Below are 26,963 nucleotides of genomic sequence, written 5' to 3'. Positions count from 1 at the left end.
GGAAGCCCCTGTGTGTACTGGGGCTGAGCTGACCTCTCATTCCTAACTGATCTGTCAGGCTGGTTTTACTAGAACCCAGCTCACCACTGAGCCTGGGAGTAGAATGTGGCTGTTCCCAGCTTGGTGAGGGTATCTGCAGCACCCCAAGGAAGAAGGTAGGTTAGATCTGAGCTGGAGGTGAGTCCCTGAGCCAGGCAGGTCCCCTCCACGCTGCTCTCCCCTTCCTCCCAGCCACATGGCTTTGGAGAAGGAGCTGTGCTTGGCCGGACGGAGCCCTGCCTTTGCCAGCACCGGTGCAGCTTGGCCGTAAGCCCATTAGCAGCAACGAGGAGAGCGCTGGAGCTGCAGAAGCGCGGGCAGAAGGGTCTCTGTGCTCCCTTGGGAGCTGCTGCGTGGCCAGCGCCAGAGATGGGGACAACAGAGGACACCAACTTGTCTCAGACTTGTGCTTTGTTTTCCGTCCAGCCTATTTATATTCATCAGAGTTGCTATTTTTTCCCCAGTTACTTGGATGTGTCTTGTCCTCTCTATCGTCCATCTTCCCTGAGCAAACCTTGCCGTTTTCTGCATGTCTGTCCGGGGAGGTGCACAGCATCGTCCCCGTGGGCAGACCCCGCTCTCCTCCGAGGAGGCAGCTCTCGGTGATGTGCCCCTCGCAGGAGCCCAGCCCAGCCCCGCGGTTCCCTGGGCAGAAACCGCACACGCAGCCTGCGCCGTGTGAACACGGAGTTTGTTTTGCCAGGGTGACCTGTTTAATCATCTCATTTTCTGGTGGCCGTTTATTCCTCGTTTCCACGGTTACAGCCCCATTAAGAGGAGAAGCAATAAGGCAGCGAGTCAAACAGGTAATAAAAACATTAAAGCCATGTGCGCGTTGGGAGGGAGGGAGGGCGAGCAGCACTCAGTGAGACGAGACGGGCTGTGCCAGGGAGACAGAAGGGTCGCAGGGAGCCTGTGCACAGTGTGGTGACACCCGGGCTTGTTCCCAACCTCTGCAGGGTGCTGGTGCCAACACAGCATCCTACAGCGTGTGCTGCCACTCGGGACAGTGTCACCGCCCTCGGCGTGCTGCTCTCCCATTGCTCTGCTGCTCACGCAGAGTCATGAGTGGCCAAAAGCGCCTGAAATCGGAGTATTTTTGCAACAGTATTTTATTTCAGGGCTGTGAGTGCCTGGCAAAACTTGTGACTTGCTGTTTAGTTGCTGTGATGCTGGTGGACGCAAACATTTGCCCCTGTAATAGCTCAGCCATGGTTCCTGTCAAGGTCCCTGCTGTTACTGATAGCTGGTACCCGGAGGAGCGCGGCTCTGCCAAGTTGGGCTTCCGCACAGTTCCTAAAGTACTAAACTGTTCAAAATACTACACGGATGTATTTGCAGCTAGCTGCCTAAACCAGCACAACCTAGAGTATCATGACGGTGGTTTGAGACTGTGAATTGCCTCTCTCTTGCTGGGAGGAATCCCCGGATCTCTGTTATTCCATCGTGAGCTCATAAAAGGGAAGCAGCAACACTAAGCAACCTGAAGCAGCTCCTCTAGAGCCGAGGAGAAGGCAGAGGGCCCTGCTGTCTCAAGAAAAAGAAAGGGGTTGATTTCAGAGCAGCTCACTTTCCGCCAGTGTTCCTCGGGGGTCTGGGCAGGTGGGTGCCTTTTGTTGCTGTATGCGCATTATCCCAAACCTGACCTTGTCAGCAAGGAGATTTTGGCCATTCTCCTGTGGGAAATTGTGGGCTAGATGTACTCTTGGGCATAAAACCATGACCTGATGACAAAAGCCAGCAGAGTTACTTTTCCTTGTAATTTCCCAGTGGCCGTGGAGGCCAAGTGGTGTTGGATCTCAGAGGAAGAGATGGTAGCCAGTCAGTTGACATTGTTAATACTTTATCTTTAATGTGAAGGCAGGGCCAGTCTCTGATGCTGGAATGGAGGTTGAAATGATGTCACTAAAAAGTCATTTTAAAACTTCCTTGGATTTTCAGAGTCATGCTGCGTTGGCCAGATTTTGTTTCTTTGGAGTTGGAGGTTTATCAAAAGTGCCACATCTCAGAGCAGCGAGGAAGGCTGGGCTCTGCAGACCTGCCCTGGACAGTAGAGACTTGTGAGGCTGCTCTTCATTTCACAAAGTCTGTAGGATGGATCTGTGAGCCGACTTGGTAACTAAGTACAAAACAGATTCTCCAGGACCCACTCCCTCTTACCACACTGGTGCAAAGGGCCCCATCCATTCCTGAGAGCGGGCAGTGGGGCTTGACCTTATTTGTGGGATCTCTGGCTATTCTGTGTTGTGCATGACCCCGGGTACGTACAAACCCTGATGCTTTATGCAAGCTGCTTACAAGTAATGGGCTTAGTCAAAATGAGCAAACTGTAGCTGAAAACTCCCCTGCTCTGGATGGGCTTGAGCTGCAGGGCCGTTGTCACGAAGGAGCAGGTGCCCATGGGCTGGATGGGTTCTGCTTTTGAATAAGGGTGAGTGTTGCTGTGGGTGAATAAGTTAAATAGAAGTCTCCCTTGTACAGGTGGCACAGCCCTAACAGCAGGACAAAAATATTCAGAAAAGCAAACAAGAAAAGAAGGCAAGAGAATAATCAGGGAAACACAGGGAAATGGAGTGAACTAATCCCAAGGGTTTTTTACCTGCTCGCTGTCTCTATTGAAATATTTTACCCCATTACAGCCCCACTTCGCACTGTTGGGATTTTTGTAAAATTTATTTCTGACATTGTTGTGGGTTTTATAGTTTCTTTTCTCCGGACTTTATCAGAAAACATATTTGTGGTGAGCGCCCGTGAAAGGACCCGGCTTGCTGAGTAAATATTCAACGTGGAAATGAGCCGCATGACCTTGAGGGGGGAGAGGGAGGAAAGCGGAGAGAAATTCATGAAAAGCTGAAAAAGAAAAGAACAAGGAGAAGGGAGGGGAGAGGGAAAAAAAAAAGAAGATAAAAGGCCTGGCCAGACTGGAAGAAGTCACGCAGGAGAGAAATATTGGTCTTTCTTGTTAAAGCGGTGATCGGACATGTAGTGTTAAACATCTTAAAGAGACCCGATTCTCAGCTGTGCTGAGCACCGACACTTGGAAAAATAGGCCCATTTAAGGTGACTCGAGTTGGGCAACAGAAGTCAGTAGTCACTTTAGATCATCTTGGCCTGCGTTCAGAAGGGTGAATTTTATCCTTGGCGAAAGGCCAGCGGGAGGCCTTTCTGTGTACTGTTCCCGTTCCCAGAATAGGACTTGGGGTGGCTCCTGCACCTCGTGCTGGGGCACAAACTGCTGTCCCCGGGTCCTGGACTCACGTGTTGCAACCACCTTGTTCTTGGGTGCGAAAATTGGGTCTGAATTTATTTGTGGGGGCTGTGGGTGTCAGCAGAAGCCCCTGTCCCCAGCGCGGGGGCAGCGGCAGTGCCCGTGTCCCCATCGCCCACAGGGTCTCTCCACTGTGTGACATCGAGATGTAGATATTTGCTTTTAGAAACTAGTGAGGATCTCAATGGGAAAAGACCATGAAAACACTGTTGTGAGGAAAATATACAAGAAAATGTGGGTAGAAACATACCTGCTAGTTTTTTGTTGTTTAAATGCATGAAAAAAAATTGGATGCATTTAGGACCCCCTTACAACTCGTCACATTGCCATTTCTTCGGCTGCCCAAATTCTCTTCGTTTTCAAGACGTGAAGTCTTAACTTCACTGGCATCAGCACTTCGCAAGCGCTGCGCACTGACACAAGCATTTCAGAGCGTGGAGCAAGGACTGTGCCCGAGCCGAGCCCTCGTGTGTGTCGAAACAGTGCTGATTACCCTACTTCGGTTAAAACAAAATCGCTGCACTAATGATCTTTGCATACACATCTTTAATTTTTTCTTCATTTAGGTGGGGGGATGATTTATTTCTTTCCCTCGGCCTGAAAATTGTAGAGTTAGAATTTCATTGCTCGTATGGGAGACCCTACTGTTTGGAGGAGAGATTTAGTTTTCTTTCTTTCCAGTTGGAGTGCATGAAATAGGAGGGAAAAGTCTTGTCTAGTGATGACCTCAGAATAATTTCTGTAGCAGCGCAAGGCGATGTCAGACAGACAGAATGCGGCTGGGTGGGCAGTGCGGGCGGGGGGGCACGGGCGCCTGACACGGGGGAAAACCGGCATCAATAAAAACACTAGTCCCAGGCTTTGCGAGGAACTGGAGCAAAGTCACCAGTGCAGATGCCAGGGCAGGGAGCTGTAACTGTACGTTTAATAGCTTTGGAAGTTTGCTTCTAGGTGACAGTTGCTGTTCAAGCAAACAGATTGGAGAATTGCAGGCTTGCGTGGATTTGGGGGATTTTGTTTCTGTGGTGGGCACAGGACACGAGCAGGGTGGGAGGGCAGGGGGTGTGCAGGTACCCGCTCCTCCCTGCCCTGGCTTTACCAGCCCGTGCACCTTGATTTACCCACGTGTGTTCGATCGCTGAGCCTTCCCCTCTCACTCCTGCCTTTCCCTGCCCTGAAGTCGTTCTCCCCACAAACTCATCTTGCTCACCTGCTCCTGGCCTTGTCCTGAGCTCCCAGGAGCATCCCCTGTCCGAGCAGAGCCGAAAGGCAGGGACACGTATGCGCAGTTTGTTCTCCAAAAGGGAAGCCTGCAAGGGGTGAGGGGCAGACTCCTTGCAGCGAAGGTGTTAACAAATAGCAGGTGATTAAACATGACAAGCAGTGACATTTCTGTGTGGGGTTCTCAGTACCAGCAATGCCAAGAATGAAGCTATAAACCCTGACATTTTGTGTTATGCACTGAGGTTTTTAATAGACATCTTTCTCTCCCTCCCCCCTGTTTATTTCTTTTACTCCTTTTTTCTCTCGTCCCCTTCTCCCTTGCCCTGTCCTCTCTCCCTGACGCTGCCCCGTCCCGAGTGCCCCCCACCTCTTCCCATACCTCCCTCCCTGCGCTTATCTTTGCTCCCTTGCTTCACCAGACTCATTTGTTCGATGGCCTTCACTTTTTCTTTTGTTCCTCTCTTCCTCCCTATTTTCTTGTTACACTTTTTCAAGCTCTATTTTTTTTTGCTTTCCATGGTGTCATCCACCCTTCCTTACTCTTCTCTTCCTCCTCCTAACTGGGGTCCCTGCCATATGCACACGCTCTCGCAGTCTTTCTCGCGCATAGGCGCTCCCACACTTTATTGCACACACACACCGCCACTTTCCGCACACTTCTCTGCTCGCTCTCTCCTGCGCCGTCTCTCACATGCGCTCACACTTGCTCTTTTCTTTCCGTGCTTCCCCTGTCTTGCTCTTCTTTGTCTCTGTTGCTCCCTTCTGCTGTCATCCTCCCTCTGTCTGTTCTTTTCCACTCTCTCCCCTTCTCCCTCCCTTTCCTTTCTCTTTTTGGGGCCTGATGTAATACGCTAACCATGGGCAGCCAGGCCAGTTGCTTGTCAGGGAGCAGGTGTCCCACCCCTGAGTGATGTTTTTGTTAATAACATTTTTGCCCTGACTCAGAAGCCGGCGTTTTGGAGATCGGTTGTTGGGTTTTTTTTAAGGACAGGAGCTGAGGAGGTTGTGCTTTTGGGAACAGTTGCTGGGTTTGTGCTAAAAGGACTGCAACAGTTGTTCTGCTGAGCAAGAAGCGTTGGAACAACTGCAGATTCTCCCCCCCCGCCTCTCTCCATATCTATCCAAAGGGCATTTGGAGGTGACACCCAATGCACCGTCCCCCTTGCAGCCAGCTCTAATTGGAGCTGATGGGCTCCCGCCGGCTCTTGGCTTTAGGAACGGGGCACTCGGGCTGCTGGAGCTGGCCTGGCCAAAAATTAGCAAAATGCCAGGGTGACCAGAGCGTTCGGACACAGAACTCTCCTCCATATCTGCAGGTCGTCTGGTCTCCAGGGCTCGGTAGTGCTGGCCCGGCTGCATGGTCTGAACATCAGCAAGTGTTCTCCAGGCACACAAAGATAGAAGGATTCGGTGGTGGTCATCTGCTCCCCAGTGCATGACTTGCCTGGCTCACTGCATCTTATCAGGCTGTGGTCCCCTTTGTGGAGAGGCCAGGGGCAATGCGTGATGCTTTCCACTCGGCCGGATGGAAATTGCGTGGGCTGGCCCGTCAGAGCCTGTCTTCTCTGCCGAATCAGCCTGGCTATCAGCACCAGGGTCTGAACCTTCCCCGTCTGTCTGGCCCTGGTGACAGTCACACTGCAAAAGCCATTGGACTTGAGGCATCTTCAGAGGCTGTTTGAGCTGCACAGCTGAGAGCATCCTGGGTGGGCAAGAGGCTCTGGTGGGTGGACAGCGAGGACAGAGCCAGGGCAGCTCCCACGTGCAGGACATCATGGGGCCCCAGTGTAAAGGGCTCAGCAGGTATTTGAAATGAGTCCAAACTAAACTGCAGCTTCAGTCCCAGTATTTTCTCTTCCTTGACTCTGCAGGTGCTCTAAAAATCAAAGTACTTCCCCCTAAAGATCCCGCCTTCCCATAAAAGCGCCTCTCCCTCCCTGTCCGCCCAGGTCTTATTGATCCAGCACCACAGACGGTGGCTGCAGCTTGAGTTGCCAAGTAGGACAGATCGATAGAGACTTGGTATGGGATTTTTGGCAGCTGGGACGTCCATTTGTCCCTCCGCCCCTCCCACCGTCCCTCCAGGAACCAGCCAGCATCACAGTGAAAGCAGGTGGAGCAAAGCCCTGTCCTTCCTCGTTCCTCTCACCTTGTCCTTCCCTGTCCTCCATCTGCAGCCGCTACACACCCTTTTGTATACTGGGGAAGTCCCATGGGTCATTCCAGCATCCCTGAGAGCAGGATTTGGCCTTTATCGTTTGCACAGTTGTTTTATTTAACAGGAGCTTCTTCCCTGCCTGGATCCAGAGTAACTCCCCTCTGCCCTTCTTGGCCATTGGTGCTGCTGTCATCTTTCCGCGGATGAGGAAAGCACAGCACGGTGACGTGAAGTGACGTCCTGAAGGCCAGAGAGGGAGTCAGTGCTGGAGCCAGGGTTAGGGGCTGTGTTTCTGGCTGTCCCTTTGTTCAGCCCCGTGGCCGTGGGCCAGGACAGTGCTTCACCCCCAATTCGTGAGCTGCCCCTTCTGTGGGGGTCCGAAAGCGATGGGCTGGGGAGCAGTGGGGAGGAGAGGGGTCATGGTTGGCTCTGCCGTACAACGTCCTTAACCCTCGCCTGCCCTCCTGGCTGCCCAACCCCTGACAGGTGCTGAGCGCCGCGCACAGTGAAGTTAATGAAATGAGTATTTCGGGGAGGGGGGGAAGGAGGCTCTGTACTGCACCCTGGGGCCCTGGGTTTATTAATGGTGACCTGCCATTAAAGACTAAAGTGCTAACCTGGTCATATTTAGCAGCTTTCAATGGTATCCCAGTGGCCTCCGCCTGCAATATCAACTCCTGCCTTCCCCCCGCAGCCCCGGGCCGGCAGGAGCTGACTCCAGAGTTTCTCTGCTACGATGGGTCTGGTGGGCAGCACTAAGAAGTCTCTGTGCTGCTGCTGCCAGACAGATTTCCACCCTCTCCTGCTGCTCAGAGCAGCTTCCCCCTCTGACTGCCAGGGCTTGCCAGGGAGTGCTTGGAAAAGAGGACCAGATCCTGGCATCGTCATGATCTCCTTTGCTCAGACAGAGCCTGGGGGTCACTAGGAGAGGGAGACGTGCCAGGGTGAAGCTCGCAGGATTTGGCCATGAAGGAGAGACATACTCAGGCTCTGCAAAACGCTTCCACAGAGCTCTCCGAGAATGCTGGCAAATTATCCCTCCGAGGTGGCAGGCTGGGAGACAGGCAGCAGCTCTGCCAGACCTGATTAAAACAGGGCTTGAGGCTAACAGCTTCGGGTCGGAGCAGGAGGGCTGCTCGTGCTGCTGCTGTCCCTCTTGCTCCAGTCCAAGAGGAACCTGGAAAACCCAAGCATGGGGGAATGTCCCCTAGGGGATGACAGCAGTTGGATATTGCAGTGACAGGCACTTTAGAAAGATGCTGGGGGCTGCTGCTGGTCCAGGCAGGGATCAGTGTTAGCAGAAGAAAAAAAAAAAGCCCTAGAGTCTCCTTGAAGCTAATTCTGCTCTTGGTGCCTCCCCAGAAGCAAGACCCTGCTGTGCTCTGTGTGCCAACTGAGATTATTGCCTTCCCTGATCACTTCTTCCTGGATTAAAAACTCAGCACTGAGAATTTTGCCATGTGTTACTCCAGGATACCCGCTGGAAGCTCCACATGGTGCAGAGCCTGGATGGGGGAATCGCAGGGCTGCTCCTGCTGCTTGGGACGGGAGGTGGGGATGCGCCTGCCCCTCTCACCTCTGTTTTTCCTGGGGTGAAGGTATGAAGAGCAAGGCCATAAGGGATTTTCCTGTGTCCAGCAAGCGCCGTAAGCCACAGATCCCTCGTCCTCACAACCCTGCCCTTCGTGTGGGCACATTCGTCAGCGTGGGCTTCAGGCCATTCCCCGGCAGAGCCAGCGAGGGCAGGGGCCTTGTTCCAGCTCTCGCTCCAGCCCTCGCAGCCTCCCAACAGGACGAGTGCCGGTTTGGCAGCCAGGCTGGGGGCAACCCTCGCTCTCTCCTTTGGCTCTGTGCCCCAGCTGATCTGGAGCCAGGTTTTGCTGTAATCCCTACATCCTGTTGCAGGTCCTTAATCAGCTGGAGCCAGCCTGGAAAAAAGAAAGAAAGAAAAAAAAAAGCAACAAACCCAAAGTGTTGTGGTTGAAGCCCCCACTGCCGGGCGGCGGGGAGGAGTGTGCAGCACCTCTCTGAGCTGGGAGGCTGGGAGGGCTGGGAGAGATTGCAGCTCACTTGCTAGGGATGGAAGCAGAGAAGAGGGTAAGTGTGTGTTTCTGCTGGGGTTCTCAGCAGGACCCACGCGTTCCCCTGCAGAGGGGATGGGAACGGGTTTGAGACATTGGTTCCTCCTGTTCTCGCACAGCCAGGGCTGCTGCCCCTTCAGCCCACGCTGGGCAGGCTGGAAAACTCTCTGAGTTGTTGTTGAGTTGTTTTTTCTCCCTGTTTAATGCATAGAATAACACTGATGGGTCTGAACAGCTCCAGCCAGGCGATGAGGGGAAAGAATAACAAGCTCCTGAATGTCAGGCGAAATTATGGGCCATTGCTATTTAGGGTGAGTCTGGTGGATTTAGGGCCTCTCTGTTCTATTGTCCCAGCTGCTTTGGGCGTTGGAGCAGGCGAGACACAAGTCGGGAATTTTATTGCAGAGCATGTGCAGGGGAAGGCTGGTTCTGAATGTTTCTGGAGCTGAACAGCAGCGATGGGGGACAGGGGAGAGTTTCTGTTGGGAAGTTGGTGAGATGTGATACTGGGAGGAAGTAGGAGGCTGGAAGTCCTGGATAAGTTGTCAACCAGCAAATAGAGCTCCTTTCCTTCCTGCTCTTTGTCAGGATTCAGCTCCAGATGTTCACCAAACTCTCCATCCATCAGACCTTCGCTGGGTCCTTGCAGGACCTTCCCTTGGCAGACCCTGCTGGCCTGTCTTCTGCACCTTGCCCCTCTTCTTCCTGCCTGTCTCTTGTGAAGCATTCAGGGAGGTAGTTTGTGTGAAAGACAGTGCATAAATGTATGTGTTCATTAGGGATTTTCGTGCCTTCTGTTGGGTTGCTTTTGGCTGGTGCTGGTCATGTAGCCAGCTGGCACCGTGCTCACACCCCTATTTGGGAGAAGAGCCCAGGTGAACAGCGTAAGAGCACAGAAAGGATGAAGAAAGTACTTTACAGCATGATAGAAGTGGGTCGTCCATGGGAAAGTGAAGTCTGCACGAGTCCTGAACAGGGTGTATCCTAAGCTTCCAGATTTTGGCAAATACATCATGTCCCATGCCAGGGTGGGGAGGAGTTGCAGAGAAGAAGAAAGCCATTCTTGCCCGGCTGTCTTCACAGGCTCGGCAGGGTGAATTCTTTGCTTCTTTGGGGCTCTTTTTATTTGACCGGATTAAAAAGCTTATTTGAGTTTCTTAAACCATTTAATCTAAAATCCCCAGGTAGATGCGCCATTGGATTCAGTTTTAAGCTTATAAACAAAATAGGTCTGTGTTTGTCTCTTCTTCGTGTTGCTCTAAAGAAGCAAGGGTTTGACCTGTCGTCCCTGGAGTCGGGTGGGGAGTTGGTCTTCTTATGAATCCCTTGAGCTTTCCAAAGGGTGGGAAGATGCGGAGACCGGGGTGCTGGTGAGACCTTCCTGCAGCTCCAGGTTAGCGTGTGGCCTGGGTGGGAGGAGGGAGCAGCGACCAGGTTACGTGGCTGAGTCGTTTCCCGGGGCTCAGGACCTACATGAAGCACTGAGCATCTGTGAAATCCCATTAAGACCATTGCTCTGCGAGTAGCATGGGAAGATGGGCAAGGAGGAGAGCATAGGAAACTGGAGAAACTGGGAGGAAGGGATGCTGCATTGTGATCCGCTGGGGCAGTCTGGGTAATTCGTGTCAGTTCCTGCAGTCCTTTGAGAGGAGCTGGTTCTCCTCCGCTCCCACTGTGTCTAGCTCCTTCCAGGGTTTCCTCTTGGATCCATCCTCTCCACCCACTTGGGGTTCTTGTCTCCTTTCCAGCTCTGTGTGGCTTGATTGCTGTCACCCCCTGCACTTCTGAGGAGGTTTCATGGACATGAGACCAGTTGGGACTGCTCTCAGATCAGCCCAAAATGGGACAGCTCACGATTTGTGTCCCCAGGAGAGAGGTGCTAATGATGCCTACAGGAGCTACAGGAATGTCGCAGCTCCATGAGCCGCAGTGTCATGTTTCTGACAGCGGCCAGTGCCAGATGCTCAGAAGGAAGGTACCAAACCCCACAGCGGGCAGATGTAAAACGATCTGCCCCTGTGTCCCCTCCATGTCCTTTCCAGAGACCAGCTCGAGCTGGAGTTGGCGATGCCCGCGCGCCTGTGTGGGATGACAGTGGCAGCACCTGGTGCAGCCCTAGCAGGAGAAATGTCCCTTCCAGGTGCCACCCCAGCTCTGGCGGCAGCAGAACGGAGCCCGGCTGCCGTCCCAGTTCCTCCTGCAGCCCTGGAGATGCTGCTTCCAGCACAGCCGCAGGAAGGCCGTGAGGGCAGGCTGTCCTTCTCGCTGTCTTTGCGGTGAGCAGAGAGGCCTCTCGTGTCCAGGGCTCTCGAGGAGATGCTTTGTGCAAGGGGATGGTGGGAACGAGCCTGGATCCTTCTCCCCCCTCTTCTCCCAGGGAACTGGAGACAGACAGAGGGACGGGCATCTGTCCGACCGCAGCCCGAATAGGAGGGAGCCCTGTTGGCTTTGCCGAGGGAGCCTCTTTCTATATGGAAATGAAGAATTTAGGCTAATGGAGCTCAACCATCTCTAATTTTGCGATGGCAGGAGGATTTTGATTGAAAGTAATTAAGCAAGCTAGCTGTAAAATTAATTAAAGCAAAAGGGGGGGATTTTTTTATTGGATTGGATAGCGATATAGCGGCTGTCAAATGGGGGACGGATGGGGGTGACCTGAATTCTCTGCCCTCCCTCCTCCCACTCGGGACGTTTATGTCACTTTAATCTCCTTACAGCGGCTGGTGTGCATTTGTTTGAAATAATCAAGGAAATATGGTCAGAAATTGTCAGCTTTCAGATCTAATTTACCTGACAGCCCTGCGCGGACCAGTAAGCCTCTGTGTGCGTGTGTGTGTGTGCTGTATGCGACAGTGTGGTCACGGAGGACTCCTTGTCTCCCTTCTCCCTCCTTTTTCTTCCTCCTGTCTTCTCTCGATTCCTAGCAAAAAGACTTCTGACACAGCCGGGACCACCCAGCACCTTGCAGGAAACATAAATAAGTTAGAGAATTTTCCTGCGGTCCCTTCTCCACCCCCACCTTCCCATCGCTGCCTCCTCCCAACCTGCTGCCTCATCCTTGCACCATAACCAGCTTTAGGGTTTAGGCAATATAGGATTAGGGGAAGTGGCTGTAATTCTTTATTCCAGATGGCTGGCAACTGCTAAACCCACTGTCACAAGTACCGAGTTATAAAAAATACTTAAATTAGGCCCTTTGTTTCAGCGCGTGGCCCTGCCAAGCCTCTCGCAGTGTCCTGCTGGCTGCTCACCTTGCTCGGCACAGGGAAGGGACTGAGTCAAGGCTGTAATGATGCTGGGGAGAGACTCCTCTGGACTCAGACCTATCTGGATCCCTCGCTCAGCTCCGTCTGCTTGTTTTTGCCTTTTGCACTTAAAGATCCTGCACTAAGATGGTTTGGGATATGTGTGTGCTCGCTTAGCAGGTGAAAGTCCTGATGCATGGGTGTACAAGGGCTGCAGCTGCTGTACATCATAGTGGGGGTGCAGACTCTTGACAGAGATCTGGGTTCCCCCCTCTGGACCCAAGCCTGCTGGTGCCCTGAGCTAAACTGGGGAGGGAGGGCAACTGCTGTAGGGTCAGCGTTTCCTCCAAGCTGCCCTGGTGCCTCACATCTGTCTTGCTAGGTTGGCTCTTAGGGTTAGTATTTATTATTTATTATTGTTCATTAAGTGCTGACAGAGTTGGGGCTTTTGTTTGTTTTGTTTGGGTCTCCATTTAGAGGCCTTGGCTGAGGCAGACTTCAGTGCCAAGACCTCAGGCACTTTTGCAATTACAGCCCGTGATCCTGTTGTATTGTTTGTGTAATGACTCTCAGTCCCGAGGGATTCTGCAGCCTTTCTTAGACCCCAGCACCCAGCACCTGGCAGGGAGAGCGCAGGGCGAGGGCTGGCCCCTGGTGCCAAGGAGAATCTCTGGGCTTTACGTGCTGGAGGATCATTAATACGTAGACAGATCAGGCTGGACCTTGCAGGGATCCACATGCAGGGGAGTTGATTAAACAGTTTCAGAAGGAGGAGCGGATGGCTCATCCCCGCCATGGTCTGTTGCGGGGTGTCTTGGCGGCTCAGACCTAGCTGCCGGGTGGCTGCAGCCCGCCCAGTCTGTCTCCAGTGCAGTCAGCTGAGTGACTGGTCTTGGTGGGACAGCTTATGTGACCAGTCCTGAGCATCCCAGAGCACCCCGAGCCATCTCGGCACCAGGACCGAAACTTTTACCTTGTCGAGTAGATGTGCAGAGGGCACCTCGCCAGCTCTGTAACCTGCTGGGTAGGACATGGTCTAATCCATGACCAGCTGGGGGTGGCTGTGCTGAGGTGGGTGATGAGCTCATCACCATCATTCCCAGGTTTATTTCCAGCTTTGCCACTGATTCACTTTGTATCTGTAGCCATGAGAATGCATAGCTTTGTGCCAGTGCTTCCTCATCAGTATAATGGGTATAATTAGGCTTCCCTGATTGAAGATAGTGCTGAACGCTTAGTGTGCTGGCAGATTTTTTTCTTTTGTTTAAAAGTCCTTTCCAAAAAAAGGTGGTAAGACCCAATTTCTAGAGTGCTGGTTCCCATATCATATTTCAAATATATGTGGATTAAAATCTCTGACAATATCAAACCCTCTCCTTCTGGGACAGGTCTGCTGTGGAGCACTGGCCTCCCAGACACCCAGCAGAAGCTGAGCTAGGTGAAGTCTAAGAGCTTCTAAGCGCACGTTCTCTGTATTCGTCAAAATAAGGGGATTGCAGGATGTGGCACTGCTGGTCTTCTGTGTTAATTACAAATATAACAGAATGTAATATCAAGAGTAGTCTAAATAATTTCATGGCCTGTTAACTGAAAGAGAGCTTCAGTTCTGGGACATGGACCAGGCTACCACTGATAATGGTATCTATAGTCAGTGGTGTCTGGAAGAAGGGTCATACTGTGCTGGCTGCTCGTATTTCCTTCTGTAGATTGCAAAACCAGATGATTAAAAGTGCATTAGATAATTTTCTAACATAACATTCCCTACAGGCAGTGACTGGCATTGCTGTAGAGGCATCCTGAACGGCGTGTTGGACAAGGAAGTGCCCAGGACAGACTTTCTGCATTGTGAGAGTGTTTGAGACCCCCGTGCAAAGCTGTGCTCTGTTCTGACTCCAAGTCTCCTCAGACATGGCCGAGGAAAATGCACGTGAGTGCTGGCCTGGGGGCACCTTCTCTTGTTCTTTTTCCACCTACTTGTACCTGTTCAACACATCTCCCCTCTCAAGCACTGCCAGTCTCACCACAAATGAGTCTGCAGACCCTGATCCCTCATCAGTATTTGTGGCTTTTTTCGTGTTGGCGCATATTTGTCAGTGAGTGATGAGTGTTGAGCTGGATACCACTGAGCTGCTGGAGGTAGAATGAGACCTGTTGACTTTGAGGAGCTTGAAATATGTCTTTGCCTTGCAGTGCCAGTGTGGCAGCTGCAGAAACAAGCTGGTTAGTTCACCATTGAGAAAGCAAAAGACTAGAGTCTTTACTAGCAGGGAACTGAAGAGAAGGAATCAGCTTTATGGACTGCTCTAAAGCCAAGCCTGTGGCATTTGGAGTACGTTTTCTTTGCAGGATGAGTTTGCAGGACCGGTGCATGGCAGGTTAGCTCCTGGAGATGTGAGCAGGCACACACGCGTGTCCTCACTTGGATGGATTACTGGTGGGATACTGGGACTTCTGAGGGCATCTCCCGTGGTTGCTCACAGAGCTGCCGCAGGCTCTGTCAGCAGCGGAATCTGGGAGAATTTCCCCGTCCTGCACCCCAGCTGTGGGCAGACTGGGAGGAACTGGTGCTGGGTGGTCTCCACGTGTGTCCTCGCAGCGGTGGGGCAGCTCCACAGCCTGGTGAGAGCCACGACGCTACTCCCCGGCCGGCCCAGAGTGCAAAGTACCAGACTTTGTGGGACAGGGCTCAAGGAAGCGCTCCCCGAGTTCACTCTGCACGGGAGAGACTCCCTTACGGAGCTGTCTTTTTATTTGCAAACTGAGCAGTTGTACTGGAAGAGATTTAGCAAACATGGGACTGCACAATGCTGTGTGTACTGAGTCACACGTCAGGGCTAGAGCCAACTAGCACTGTGAGCTACTGAGGCAAACATTTGAGAATAGTTACAATAGGCACCAAAAATATCTTGAAATGAGATCTTTCTGCATTGCTGCATGTTGGGTAACAGGGAGGGCTGACAACCTAAGCTTAAACTCTACCCACATGCTCTAAGAGCTCATCCTGGGCAAGGCAGGCAACTGGGGTGGGAACAAACCAGAGGAAAAGCAGTTTGGCTCCTGCAAAGGGGGCCCTGTAGCCCATTTCACATGGGTTGGAAAAGTTCTGCTCTGGTGGCAGACATGGGGTTGTGTCCCGCATAGCGAGATAGGCTCTAGCGTTTGGCCCTGTCATTCTGGCTCTGACTTCATTTCAGGAGGGAATGAGCCCAAAATTACCAGCACCCTGTTGGATCTGCAGCTCAGAGCTCCCCGCACCTGCACAGGGCCAGGGCAGGATCGGTCCCTATGAGATGTCTTCTCCTGACTGGCTTTAAAGCTCCCAAGCAAGGCGGCTGCTCTTGGGGTCTCTGGTAAAAGCTCTTCCTGTTGCAGGATTCTCTCAGGGGTTTACTCTGTGGTTGCTGTTTTCTCTCTACCACTTTCTTTTAAACTAAAGGATAAACACAATTCCCCAAGCTCAGAGTTTGGGGGCTCGTCCAGGCTATGTCAGCAGAATCAAAGAACAGTGGAGGCTCTTGGCGCTGCCTGGCACATACACAGGCTGAGCTGGTCATCAGCACCGAATCCAGCTCAGCCTCCTGCCGAGTGACCCTTCGGCATCCTTCTCCCGGTCCCCCGTACCCATGCCGTGTGTCCCGCTCTCTGCTGCTCCCCGCGCCCCCGTGCTGGAGCCGGGATCGCCCCCCGGCCCCCGCGGCCCCTTCCTCCCTTCCAACGCACCATCTCTCTCATCGGTTTTGCAGATGTTTTTTTTTCTGCCAGCACAGGGCACTGAAAAGTGCTGGCACTGCCAAAAACCCTGTGTGCACTACGACTCCCCAAACATCCCTTTATTTTTATTGTTCTGTTAATTACTGTTTAAACTTTAATAAGTCACTTCGTCAGGAGGGGGGACCTGCAGTGAGGTTTCTGTGCAAACACTGGGCCCGGCAGTGACTCTAGTGTAACATAACCCTTTATACAATGTGGGAATGTTTAGACTGTAACAGAAACTTGTTATTTTAATGACAGTTAAAGGGGGAAAAAAAAGAAAGGAGCGAATGAAAAAGGGAAGCAAGTTTGTTGGGGAAATGGCTCATCTCAATCTCTCTGTCTGGCCTCTTTTCTCTTGGCTTTAATGATAGCAGGATGAGGAGGCTTTATGGCTTCTGTAGAAGCAAGTCTTGTTCCCAGAGACGCCCTACACGAGGCAGTATGTGGTCCCCTCTGTTCTGCGGGGAAAGGCTAACAGCGGAGAGATGCTGATGGAAGCAGCATGGCTTGATTTTGCTGAGAGGCAGCAGCAGATGCCTAAAGCCAATTTGAGCTCAGTCTAATTATTCTGACCCACACAGGAGACTTTCCCCTTCTATTGAGAGCTTCTTCCACAGTTTAAGTTTTTCAGTAGCTATGCTGAAACAGATGCTGGCACGCCATAGATAAGAGGGTCCACATCCCATGGGAAAATGGACCTTCAAGCTAGAAAATTCTGCCTTATTTTGACTGGTCACCACTCAAAAAGAGGAACCATTATGGACACCTGAGAGAGGGAAAGGGGGAGAGAGGCAACCTGGCTCATGCTCTTGGCGGTGGGAGGATGGAGTATCCGCAGGCATCCTTGATTTTGGATTCTGACTGTTGACATCTGTATTGCTTTGAGGTAGTGGAGGGTGCCTGTGCAGTGGCTGATGTCCCTGCATCACAGCACTGAAGTCACCTCCAGGTTTGGCTTGGCTATATTTAGCACTCACTATAGACAAGACCATATAGAGTGAGATATATGATCTGAAAACCTTCAACTCTGCTCCTACAGTGAAATCCCCAAAATCTGTACAGTCTGTGTGTGAGTGACACAAGACCAGGAGAAGGGGGAGTTTTCCCTGGCAGGTTTTGTGGTTCCCCCTCCTCAGGTTGGTCCGTGGTCCCTTGGGCAGCATCGTGTCCTCTGCCAGCCGTGGGTGGTGGGACACAGGGAGTGCGGTATGAGGGGTGTGAAGAGGGTACAGGGGTGCGTATGGGGCACAAGGGGTTTGGCAGGAGATGCCAGGGAGGAGGAAGCTGGGATGATGTTGGGAACTTTAGGAAAGGAGAGGGGAGAGGAGGAGCACGCTGGGGCTGGGTGGGGAGGGGGACATGGGAGGGCAGGAGGATGCGGGGTGTGAGGAGCGCTTGGATGGAAGCAGAGCCTTCCGTGGCCCAAGAACCTTCCTCAGGTGCCAGCTCATTGCCAAGAGTCCTGTTCCTCTGTGACTCTGCTGAATTTCTGACCAAAACAGGAGCCTGGGGGACTTGCACTCCGTAAAGCTTTTTGGTGAGGGTGACTGTAGGGTGGAGGGGATGAAATCATGGGCCTCCGGGGGCTGCGTTTCCCCAAGTGGGTGAGCACGCAGGGAGCAGGCCAGAACGGTTCACGCTTTCCTCGCCCACTGCTGGGGTTGTGATTGTTATTGATTGGGTTTGCTGTTCTCGGCACTTTGTGTTTTTCCAGCTGAGCATTGGCTTCCCCTTGATTTTATTTTATTTTTTAATTATTACTTTTTTCCCTCTCCTTTAGTTGAAATACCCACAACCATTGCACATGGGGCAGGTGTGCGGCCGGGGCGAGCCTGTACCGGGGCTGCGCACGGCTGGGAGCGCGCAGGGTCTGTGTAAGGTACGAGTAACCTCCAAGCCTGCTGTCAGTGGGGTTCAATTCATAGGGCTGTGCCATCTCTGGAAGTGTGTCATACAGAATGGTGACAAAAAATTGTCAGAGTTTCATGTTGAAGCAAATAATAGGAACATGCACGGGGACTTCCCACGCTTGGGGACATGTATCTGGCTGGGGGGGCATAAGGTTTGACAAGACAGAGGGCCAGTGGAACTGCCAGCTGGAGAGATAGTTGTGTCTCATGTCCAGCCTGTGGCTGTGATGTTCACACCCCGCTGAGCCCCTCGTGTTGGGCTGTTATCGTCCCAGCCCAGCGAGCTCCGGTCCCTCCTCTGCAGAGCTGTGCCCGGGGCTGGCGGCAGGAGCCGTCCCTTTAGGAATGGCATTTTCCAGGTTCCTGTGTGAGGCTGAACATGTCCCAGCTGCAAAAATAACCAGCCTATATACCCTGTGGAAACAGGAGCAGCAGCGACGCATCTGTCTGGTCAGGGCAGAGCCAGCTTGTAACTAATGCCCCAAAGGGGCACGGAGCGGCTGCGAGCTCCTTGTCAGTGTGCAAAACCCGAAATGAGAGCTCTGGGGAGGGCTGGCGGCCGGAGGGGTGAAGCTCTACAGCGGGCAGAGCAACAGATACCTCTGGGCCTCTTGTAGGACTGGTGGGTTCCAGCAAGACGTTGACATTGCCTGGCTGCTCCGGCCCAGCTGCGGGGCGTGCGGGCACTGCCGGGCACCCGCGGCCCCAAAAGCAGCACCGGCCCGTTCCCCGGCCCCCTCCTGCCTCCCCCATGGCCGGTGGGGTCACTTTGGCTGGTGAGCACAAGCTGAGCTCAAGGATAGAGCCCCCTGGACGGAGCCAAGGAGCCGCTGTATAAAAAACGCTGAGGTTTTCCTTTTCTGTACAGCGCGTTTCCCTAAATTGCCTTTGACTGTGTGCATCGCTAATGAAAGTTTATGCCCTTGTTAGAAGGACAGGCAGGTCCGTTCCAGTTAGGGCTGGGTCTATCCTTCTGCCAACTGCCCTCCCCAGCACACACACACACACACACACACTGTGCTCGCTCTCCCTGGTGAATAAGTGGAGGCTGTTATAAAAAAAAGAGGAGAGGAGGGGAAAAAAATTTCCATATTTGTGTAAGTTGCTTTAAAAGCATTTTATCATGTCATAAAAAAAAAAGAAAGTACTCTCGGAAATTGATCCTGCACACGAGCCCATTGGACAGAAGGACGTCGGGATGTTAATGGCTATTTTGCTCCAGGGTGGCTTATTAAAAAATTTATACATAAATGCTTAAAATTGCATAAATTATTTAAAAAAAAAACATAGTAAGCAATTTGCAATCCTGATCCACTTTTCCTCTTTTTCTTTCCCTCGTCATCCTTTTCTTCCCTTCTTTTTTACCCCAAAAAACCAATTCCTAATTCCTTCCCTCTCTTCTCACCCTTGTCCCCTCCCTGTCTGAAAATGCGATGCGTCCAAAATTGTACATGTATGTGTGTAAAATAAGTATAATCTTAAATGTGACCCGTCACTGGCCGGCAGAGCTACCTATGAGGGGGAAATAAATAAAAATTAAACAAAAAAGAGGGGAGAAGAAAAAAGAAAAGAAAGAAAGAAGTTTGGATATGATGAGTGTTTCTCGCAGGCGTGGAATGTCACCCACATATCCTGGAGATTGTACTGGGGAGGTTTATGATGGTTTCCCATTGATTTGTTTCCCCGACGCAGCTGCCGACCTCTATTGAGGGACAAACATAATCAGCACTGACGCAAATTAGATGGTTATTCGTTTTGAAAATTGACAGAAAAACAATAAAAAAGATGAAATGCTCCCAAATCAATAGATATAATGAAATTCAAATAATCCGAGAGATGAGGTCTCCATGGCAACTGATAATGTGGAAAAGAAAACAATTTAATAAAGGACAGACACACTTTGAAAACAGATTGGGCAAAGGGAAGGCGGGGGGGCGCGGGAGCGGGGGGGCCATGGGCTGGGGGGCGGTGGGAGGGGGCAGCGGGGGGACCCGGAGCCGCCTGCCTCTCCGGTTGGTTAGCGGTGCCGTGGTGAAGGATCACTGTCCATCCCAAGGACGCTTGCCATAATTAAGAGAGGCTTTCGGTCCAGAAAGTGCAGATTCAGGTTTTAATACACAAAATTATTTCAGGAGCACTGAATCGGAAAGTCGTTTGTTATGACCTTCCTGAGAGGCCTGGAGCAGGGCATGTTGGAGGCGCGGCGGCTGAGCCAGCTGAGTTATGGCATATTTGTGTTTTTATAGTGCGGAGGGGAGGGGGGAAGGGGGGAAGAAGGTTAAACAGTATTTACAGCTCAGTTGTTTTCAGAAAGGAAAGAGAAATAGAGTTCATGAAAAGATGCGAGTGGAAGAGAGAGAGGGAGAGGGAGAGATCCCCTGCCCGGCACACACACTCCGCCGGGACGCCGGCTCCATGCGACACTCACCGATGCTCTTTTTGCCTTGAGGTGTGAGGTGCAGATGGGCTGGGGGCAAAGAGGGGCTCTGGTGGGATGGGGAGTGTGTCTGTCCCTGCTGCCGAGTCTCCGCAGCGTCCGGCTGGGAGCCCACTCTCCTCTCACTCCAAGCTGCAGAATAAACCTCTCCCGGCGTGCGGGCTTGTGCTGCGAGCGTGTGCGAGTGTGAGTGCGCGCAGGGCGCTCTGCGCTCGCACGGGCGGCCGCCTGTGCGGCTGCTGCTGGGCTGTGCATCCGTGGGCGCTCCCGGCGTGTGCGGGGCTGAGCAGAGCTGGGTGCGTGCGGGTGTGCGCCCCCGGGGGGGGCGCAGAGGCTGCGTGTCTGCCTGTGCATTGCGGATGTAATACTTGTGCGGTCGCAGGTCCGTAGACATTTGCGTGCGTTAGCGTGTGTTCTGCGTGCGTACCGTTTCACGAGCACACGCACGGGCATGCGATTGCGTGTGTTTGTGTGCTGGGTCGTGTGTGTCTCTGCATGTGATAGTGCACCTGCACGGCCACGTTTTTGTACACGTGTGTGTTTCCACTGATGGGTGTTTGCAATTAGCGATAGTGCTAGCACATGGATGGGCTCATGAGGACAAGAGGGATAAGAAGATGAACCCTAATGACCAGCAGAAAGAGCAGCAAAAGGCAAGACAGGGAATTAGCGTCGGTGCGAGCGCTGGGAAGCGTGGGGTGAGTGCCCACCAGCTCAGCTGCTGCGGTTTGTGTCCCACGCTGCTCTGACAGGACTGCTGAGTTAACAAGCTCGGGGATGACCCGCTGCTTTCACACCAGAGCTTGGCTCTCATCTAGGCAGACCGTGAGCTGCTTCCACACAGACAGGATGCACACGTGTTTCTCCTAACCATGTCGCACAGCATTTGCAGGTGTCTGGTATCTCCGAGACTGAAGTGCCCCTGAACTCCCCGCACTGCGTGCGATGGGTGCGATGGGTGCCTGCTCTGGGGGTTCACAAAGGACTCACAGCCTCACTCAGGGATCATGGAAACCTTTAAGAGATCTGAGTTCCCTTTTGCGTGCCAAGCCCAGAGCATGTTACCTGCTGGCATTCAGCTCAGGCAGCAACTGGGGACTGTGGGGAGGACATAACACAAGCAGGGAGACCAAGGTGCTCTAGTTTGCTGTCTGCCGTGCAGCTCTTGCTGAGGTCTCACCTCCTGCGGGCTAACACACTGATTTCCTTTGCGGGACTAGAAAGACCACAATAATGAACTTTTTCTGGCCCTGTGTTTCTTAGTGATGCAACAAGCATTCATGGCTCCCAACTCCCATTTATGCTCCTGACTTCCCACTGCAATTAATTTGGAGTCCACGTTCTTTGTTGGGTCTGAGCTTAATAGCGCTGAAAGGGATCGCCACTCGCTCTTAAGCTGCCTAACAACTACCAACAGGGTTTGGAGGGACCCTTTTTGAGGAGGTGGTTCACTTAACCCGTGCGCTTGATTAGGAATGACTCTGAGCCCAGCCTGAAGCCAGGGAGCTGCTCTCCACTGACTTGGGTCACGGTGGGTTTGGATTCTCTGTGAAGTAACTCATTAAAGACAGTCACCAAAAGAGACTGATGAAACTTTGAGCAATTCCCTTCTGAATCTGCATCCTTGAAGAGATCTGTTTTCTTTCCCAGGTCCTTTCTATTCCCCCAGCGTCAGCTACTTGCAGCTAAGTCTGGTTCCCTCCCTCCCACCTCCATGTTTCGCTGCACCCCCTGCCCTGCCTCTTTTGGCATTCACAAAGGGGTCTGTGCAGTGTTTCGAAGGGGCTCACATCTTGATCTTTTCTTTGTTCCTTGGGAGCTGACTCCCGTACGGGCTGGCCAGCCCTGCTCCACAGGCTTCCCCAGCCCTCTGTGCTCTCCCTGATCCCTTCCCTCCCGGCACACGTGGAGAGGTGAAGTTAGGCACCGTGTTTGCATTTAGTTGCCCTGACAACACGTCTGGCTTCATAGGGAGTATTCCAAGGGCCACTGGGACCCGATGGTGACGAGCTATTACTCTTCACTCTCCCTTTTGCGTCTTTCCCTTTAGTTTTCTTCACAACCTGTGGGGAGATTGATGGCGGGATTGCGATGTAGATGTTAGCAGTTCTGCTTGATTTATAGAGTTACTTAGGCTGAGTGAGGCCACTTAGGCTCTTCTGGATAGTAAACCTTTTAACTGGACTAAAAAATTAATAATAAATAAATAAATAAGGCAAGGAGGAGAAACTGGATCAGAAAAGCTGATCCTCTTGGCTTTATGTTATCTGAAAGAAAGACTCTGAAGACAGAAGGCTCCCAGGGAGCAGCTTCTTGGCCTGGGGAGCAGCGAGACCCTGCTCACTGTGTTAGGCTGGAGCTCTGAGACCGGCTTTTCATGGGACCAAGAGGAGGAAACTGTCAAAGATCCTGCATTGGCAGATGAACTAGAAAGTTGGCTGCAGCACACAAGGGACTTTAGAGCTTCAAACTGTCCTGAATCAGTGCTTTTCCTCTGCTGTTACTCAAACTGTAGTAGCTCCTAAAATTGCAAAAAAGATACTGGACCCACTAAGCTAGGCAAGAAATCATTGCCCAGATAGCTGACCATCTGAAGAGACCCAGCAGGCAAGGACTGAAGAGTGAGCCTGCATGATGTTACCTGCCCAAAGAGAATGAGCAGGTCAGTAGCAGAGCAGGGAGCAGAACCAGAGTTCCTGACTCCCATTACTTGCTTTTTCTCCCTCTTCTTTCCGCTCTGCTCCTTCTGTTAATGCTGGAGATCCCCTGTGTTAGTTGTGTGCAGAAAGCGGGGCTTATTTCTTGTTCTTTGGAGGTTCAGGGTATGGGAGTGCAGAGCGGGGCAAAGGGAAGAGGCAGAGCAAGGAGCTTTGCCTCAGCACTTGGGGGGAGCAGCAGAGCCTTGGTGGCTCTCAGAGTAAAGGAGGCTGGGGGCAGACAAGATCAAAGCACATTTAGGATCATTTTTGAGATCTGCTCAGGAAAAGGTTCAGACGTGCGTTACTAAAGAGCTGTGAAGAAGGATTAGTCCCGTCCTTGCTCACAGTCGAAGCACTTTCCCCACCAGCTGTGCCAAACGCCTGTGAAGAGCCGGTGGAGCGGCAGCGGAGCCGGTCAGCGGCAGGTGAGACGGCAGCGCTGCAGAGGACACCGGCGCCGTGCAGGGCGGTGGAGGCTGTCACAGCTCAGCCGTTCTGGGGGGAGAAGGTCCCCGAGTGGGTGAGGACGGGGTCCACGCCGGCCGGGGCGGGCAGTGCAGGTCTCTGCGGGGGGAGAGGCCGATGCGGCGGGCGCAGAGCTCAGCGTTAGCAGGTGTCCGTGCTGCTCTGCTGCCCGCAGCCAGGGACTCTGCGGAGGACTCTGGAGGACTCTGAACTGCAGCCCATTGCACCATTGCAGCAGGAGCGGCTGTGCTTGGGCTGTGCTTGGGCCAGCTCACTCCTAGTGTGAGGTCTGTGCTGCCTTTCTCTCCCTGGCCAGTGATATATGGCATAAATTAGGCCTCTGAAGGGGGATACTGCATCCTTAAGAAGAAATATGTCCTCATTTTTCTTAAACACCGTTTGCACTGAGTGAAATGTTTAGAAGGGACGCTGAGGGATAACTTTATTTCTTACTAGGGAGTTCAGAGCCGTTCAGTTAAACCCATAAAACACTGGGAGTAGGGAAGCTGACAGCCTGCCCGTGCATTAGAAAAGCCATTACTCATCTAGGGGAAATTCACCCCATGCTGGAGCCTCACATTACCAATGGGGTGGTCCAGGGGAGGACACAGGATCATCTCCCTTGGCCATCTATGGGGTCAGTAGGATGCTCAGAGGTGAAGACTCAGTAACAATCCAGCATGGTGACAGAGTGCTGATACGGAGATCTCGAAGCGCTGAGTAAATACAGCTGGCTTCAGCTGGGTGCATAATCATCCTCATTCCTCCTCCTCTGCATGGGGAAACTAAGGCACAGAAGGCCGAGGAGGCTGACAGTTACACTGTGATTGGAAACCAGGCTGGAAGCCAGCACTCCTGGCTTTTAACCCCCAGCTTAAATCACTGAAAGCAAATTCCCTTCCAGAGCAAGGAGTGAAAGTCAGGAGCCCTGACCCCCTGCTCCGTTTCTGCTGCAAAGGTGGAGATGGGAGCCCCGGTGCCACCTTCATTACTCCGACCTTCAGCCCTTTCTTCCCAACGGGATTTAGAAAATCCGCTGGAAGGCAAAGACAAGGTCTCGTAGGTGGTAGTAATGGAATTCCTGTCTCGGCTGTTGGCTGGTGGTGCGGTGGGAAGCGTTACAGGTGTGGCTGGGTGGGCTTCTGCTCTGGCACAGGCACCGTGAGGCTGTTGCCATCCCCCCGCGGCTAGTTGTCCCAGGGGACAGGGTCACTGGCGCCCAGCATCATGCCAGACAAGGCATCGGTCACCGCGAGGGTGGTGACTTTCTATTTGGTATTTTATTTTGGAGGCTTGACACCAAAAGATTTAATATTTGTTTGAAATGAGAAACAGTTCTCAAATGAATTTGGAGAGCCTGGGAATTAATGTCAGCCCCCCCTCCCCTCCCTAAACACCCCTCCTCCCCGTCAGCTCAGCCCCCCCCTTTCAATTTCTGAAGCCTGCTGATTTGAATATTTATAAATATCAGTAAATTATTTATTGTAGCAATCTGCTGTGCCATTTCACCAATCGCCGTTAACACTTTAGGGCTCGCTCTTCAGGAGGACGCGACTGGAGAAAACGGGCACCTGGGGGCTGGGAGCGTGTTCGGGGGGGCCTCCATGTCTGGGCAAAGCCTCTTCACGCAGTACAGGAAGAGCTGGGGGTGTTAGCAGGAGAGGATGGGGACCCTCTGTGCCCAGTTCGAGGGGACACAGCAGGAGGACGCTGGGGGAGGACATGGCTGGAAAGGGAGGGTTGCCTGGTGCACGGTGCCGTGTGCTGCAGCACCCTTGCAGGCTTTGCCCTGCAGTGCAGGGACCTCGTTCAGGCTTAGAGCTTGGTATTAGCCCTCTGTGCTTGTAGTTTCTGTTCCCTGAAGGAGGAAAATTCCTCTCAGCTTCTCCTGTCCCATTCTCTCCCTTCATAATAACGTTTCTGCAGTGAGAATGCACACCATTCAGAGATGATGTGGCTATTTTCTGTTTGGGTAAAGGGGTGCTCCCTGTGTTCATGAGCTGTTTTCCTGCAGAAATCCCAGCAGCAGCACCAGAGAAGCCAAATGGGAAGCAGGAGCAGCCCACCTGGCCAGCACTCCCAGTTCAGGGCACCAGCATCTCCAGACCCCATTGCTCCCCGTTCCTCTCAGGGGTTCACTGCCCAGTGCTGGTTTCTGTATGCTGAGGAAGGGGAAGTTCGCTGGAGGGAACTGGTACTGATCTCTGCCCCTTTGGGCCAGGGTCAAACCAGGCTCCAGGAGCTGGAAAGGAGGAGAAAAGTGGCCTCTCATGCAGCTGGAGATGCCGGTGTGGCAGGCAGGAGGTCAGGCAGTGCTGAATGCAGGCTGCGCTCTGACAAGCACTGGCCACGGGGACCAGAGTGGAGTCCCCAGCTTTTCCTCTACGGTTTATGGACAGGCTGTGCAGGGAGAGCCCTCGCGGCCCTGGGAAAGCAGGGAGTGTAGCTGGCAATGCTTCCGTAAGGACGCCCTGGCTACTCGCTTCATCTCTCCTCCCACGTCTTTGATTCTCCTTCTCCTCCGTGCCCGGCACTGAGCTGGAGCCTGTCAGGTCCAGCTCTCGCACCCAGGGCTTTCCCCGGCTTCACGCAGACACGCATGGGAGGGATCCATGCTCGCAGGGCAGAGGAGGTTGTTAAAGAGCCTTTGTGAACTCCCCAAGGTCAGCCAGAAGAGACAGCATCCACTAATCCAAGGTCATTTCCTGGGCTGAAAGCAATAAAATGTTTTATTGATAAACTGAAGAGGGGAAAATATACACACTAAATCCACTCTCACGCGTTGTGGGCCATGCCTGGGCTCTTGCTGCCTTTGCCCTGGCCCTGCCTGGGATAATGCACGAGTCATCGTGCTGGAGGGGCTGAGCGTTTGGCGGCTTTCCCTGCCTCCTCGGGGCGTGTGGCTGGGCACTGCCAGGGCATTGCTCCGAGGAAGCGTGTTCCCAGTGCCCCAGCGGCCTTCTGCTGCCAAGGTTTGGCTCCGTCTTAGGGACACCAGCTCACGTGTGAAGCATCCTCGCGCCCACCCCAGCAAGCCGTGCTGCCCGCTTTGCTCGGGGCTCCTGGGCAGGCTGGAGTCTCTCCCGTCAACCTTGCACCATAGCGGTTAAAAAAAGAAAAGGCCTGTACAGCATGTCGGTCCTCCTTCCCTCCCCCTCCCCGCCCCAAATAATGCTTTTAATAATTAATCGAATGAGAGCTTGCAGCTCCTGGAAAGCTGGCACTGGGACCTCCCTCCTGAACGGAGCTGCTCAGCTGGGCTTAAAACTCTTCAATAGGAATACGAAAGCTCCATCTGTTCAACGTACCCGTCCCTCTGAAGTGACAGCGTGCTGTCCCTCCCCAGCCAGCACCCCTGTCCCTCCCGCCCCCCTCCACCCCTGCCCAGCCGGCGGGACCCCCGCTGCACCCCCAGCTCTTCTCACCACTTTTTCACAGCCAAGTCCCTTTCTCCCCGCTACAAGGGTGTGTTTCTCTGTTGACCCCAAGCCAAAGCCAAACTTCAGCTCTCTTTCCGTTTCCCTGAGACCCCAGACTTTCCCATTGCAGCCCAGTTCGCCTCTCAGCTGGGATGCCCTATTTTTGTCCGCGCTGCAAAGCCCTTCGCTTGTGTAGCCCCTCTTGTGCCTCGGGGGAGGCAGAGCTAAGCTGCGCCCACCTTGGCAGCACCAAACTGGAGTTTGA

At 52.9% G+C, this 26,963-nt stretch overlaps 1 protein-coding gene across 12 annotated transcripts in view; it reads left to right on the top strand.

The window, feature by feature from the left end:
• CASZ1 (castor zinc finger 1) overlaps positions 1–26,963 on the top strand; it is a 239,741-nt gene that overhangs the window by 161,434 nt on the left and 51,344 nt on the right. For 5 of the 12 annotated variants that reach the window (XM_065037510.1, XM_065037507.1, XM_065037508.1 and 2 more), the window contains one exon: positions 13,783–13,942. The exons of the other annotated variants lie outside the window; for them this stretch is intronic. In XM_065037510.1, coding sequence (XP_064893582.1) covers positions 13,924–13,942 — 19 coding nt within the window. In that variant the 5' untranslated portion in view covers positions 13,783–13,923. The remainder of the gene's footprint in view (positions 1–13,782; positions 13,943–26,963) is intronic. 12 annotated transcript variants of the gene reach the window in all.

This window comes from Columba livia, chromosome 21 (genome assembly GCF_036013475.1).
Source record: "Columba livia isolate bColLiv1 breed racing homer chromosome 21, bColLiv1.pat.W.v2, whole genome shotgun sequence".
NCBI lineage: Eukaryota > Metazoa > Chordata > Aves > Columbiformes > Columbidae > Columba > Columba livia.
Note: the sequence above shows the minus strand (reverse complement) of the source record. Positions and strands in the feature narration are given on the sequence as shown.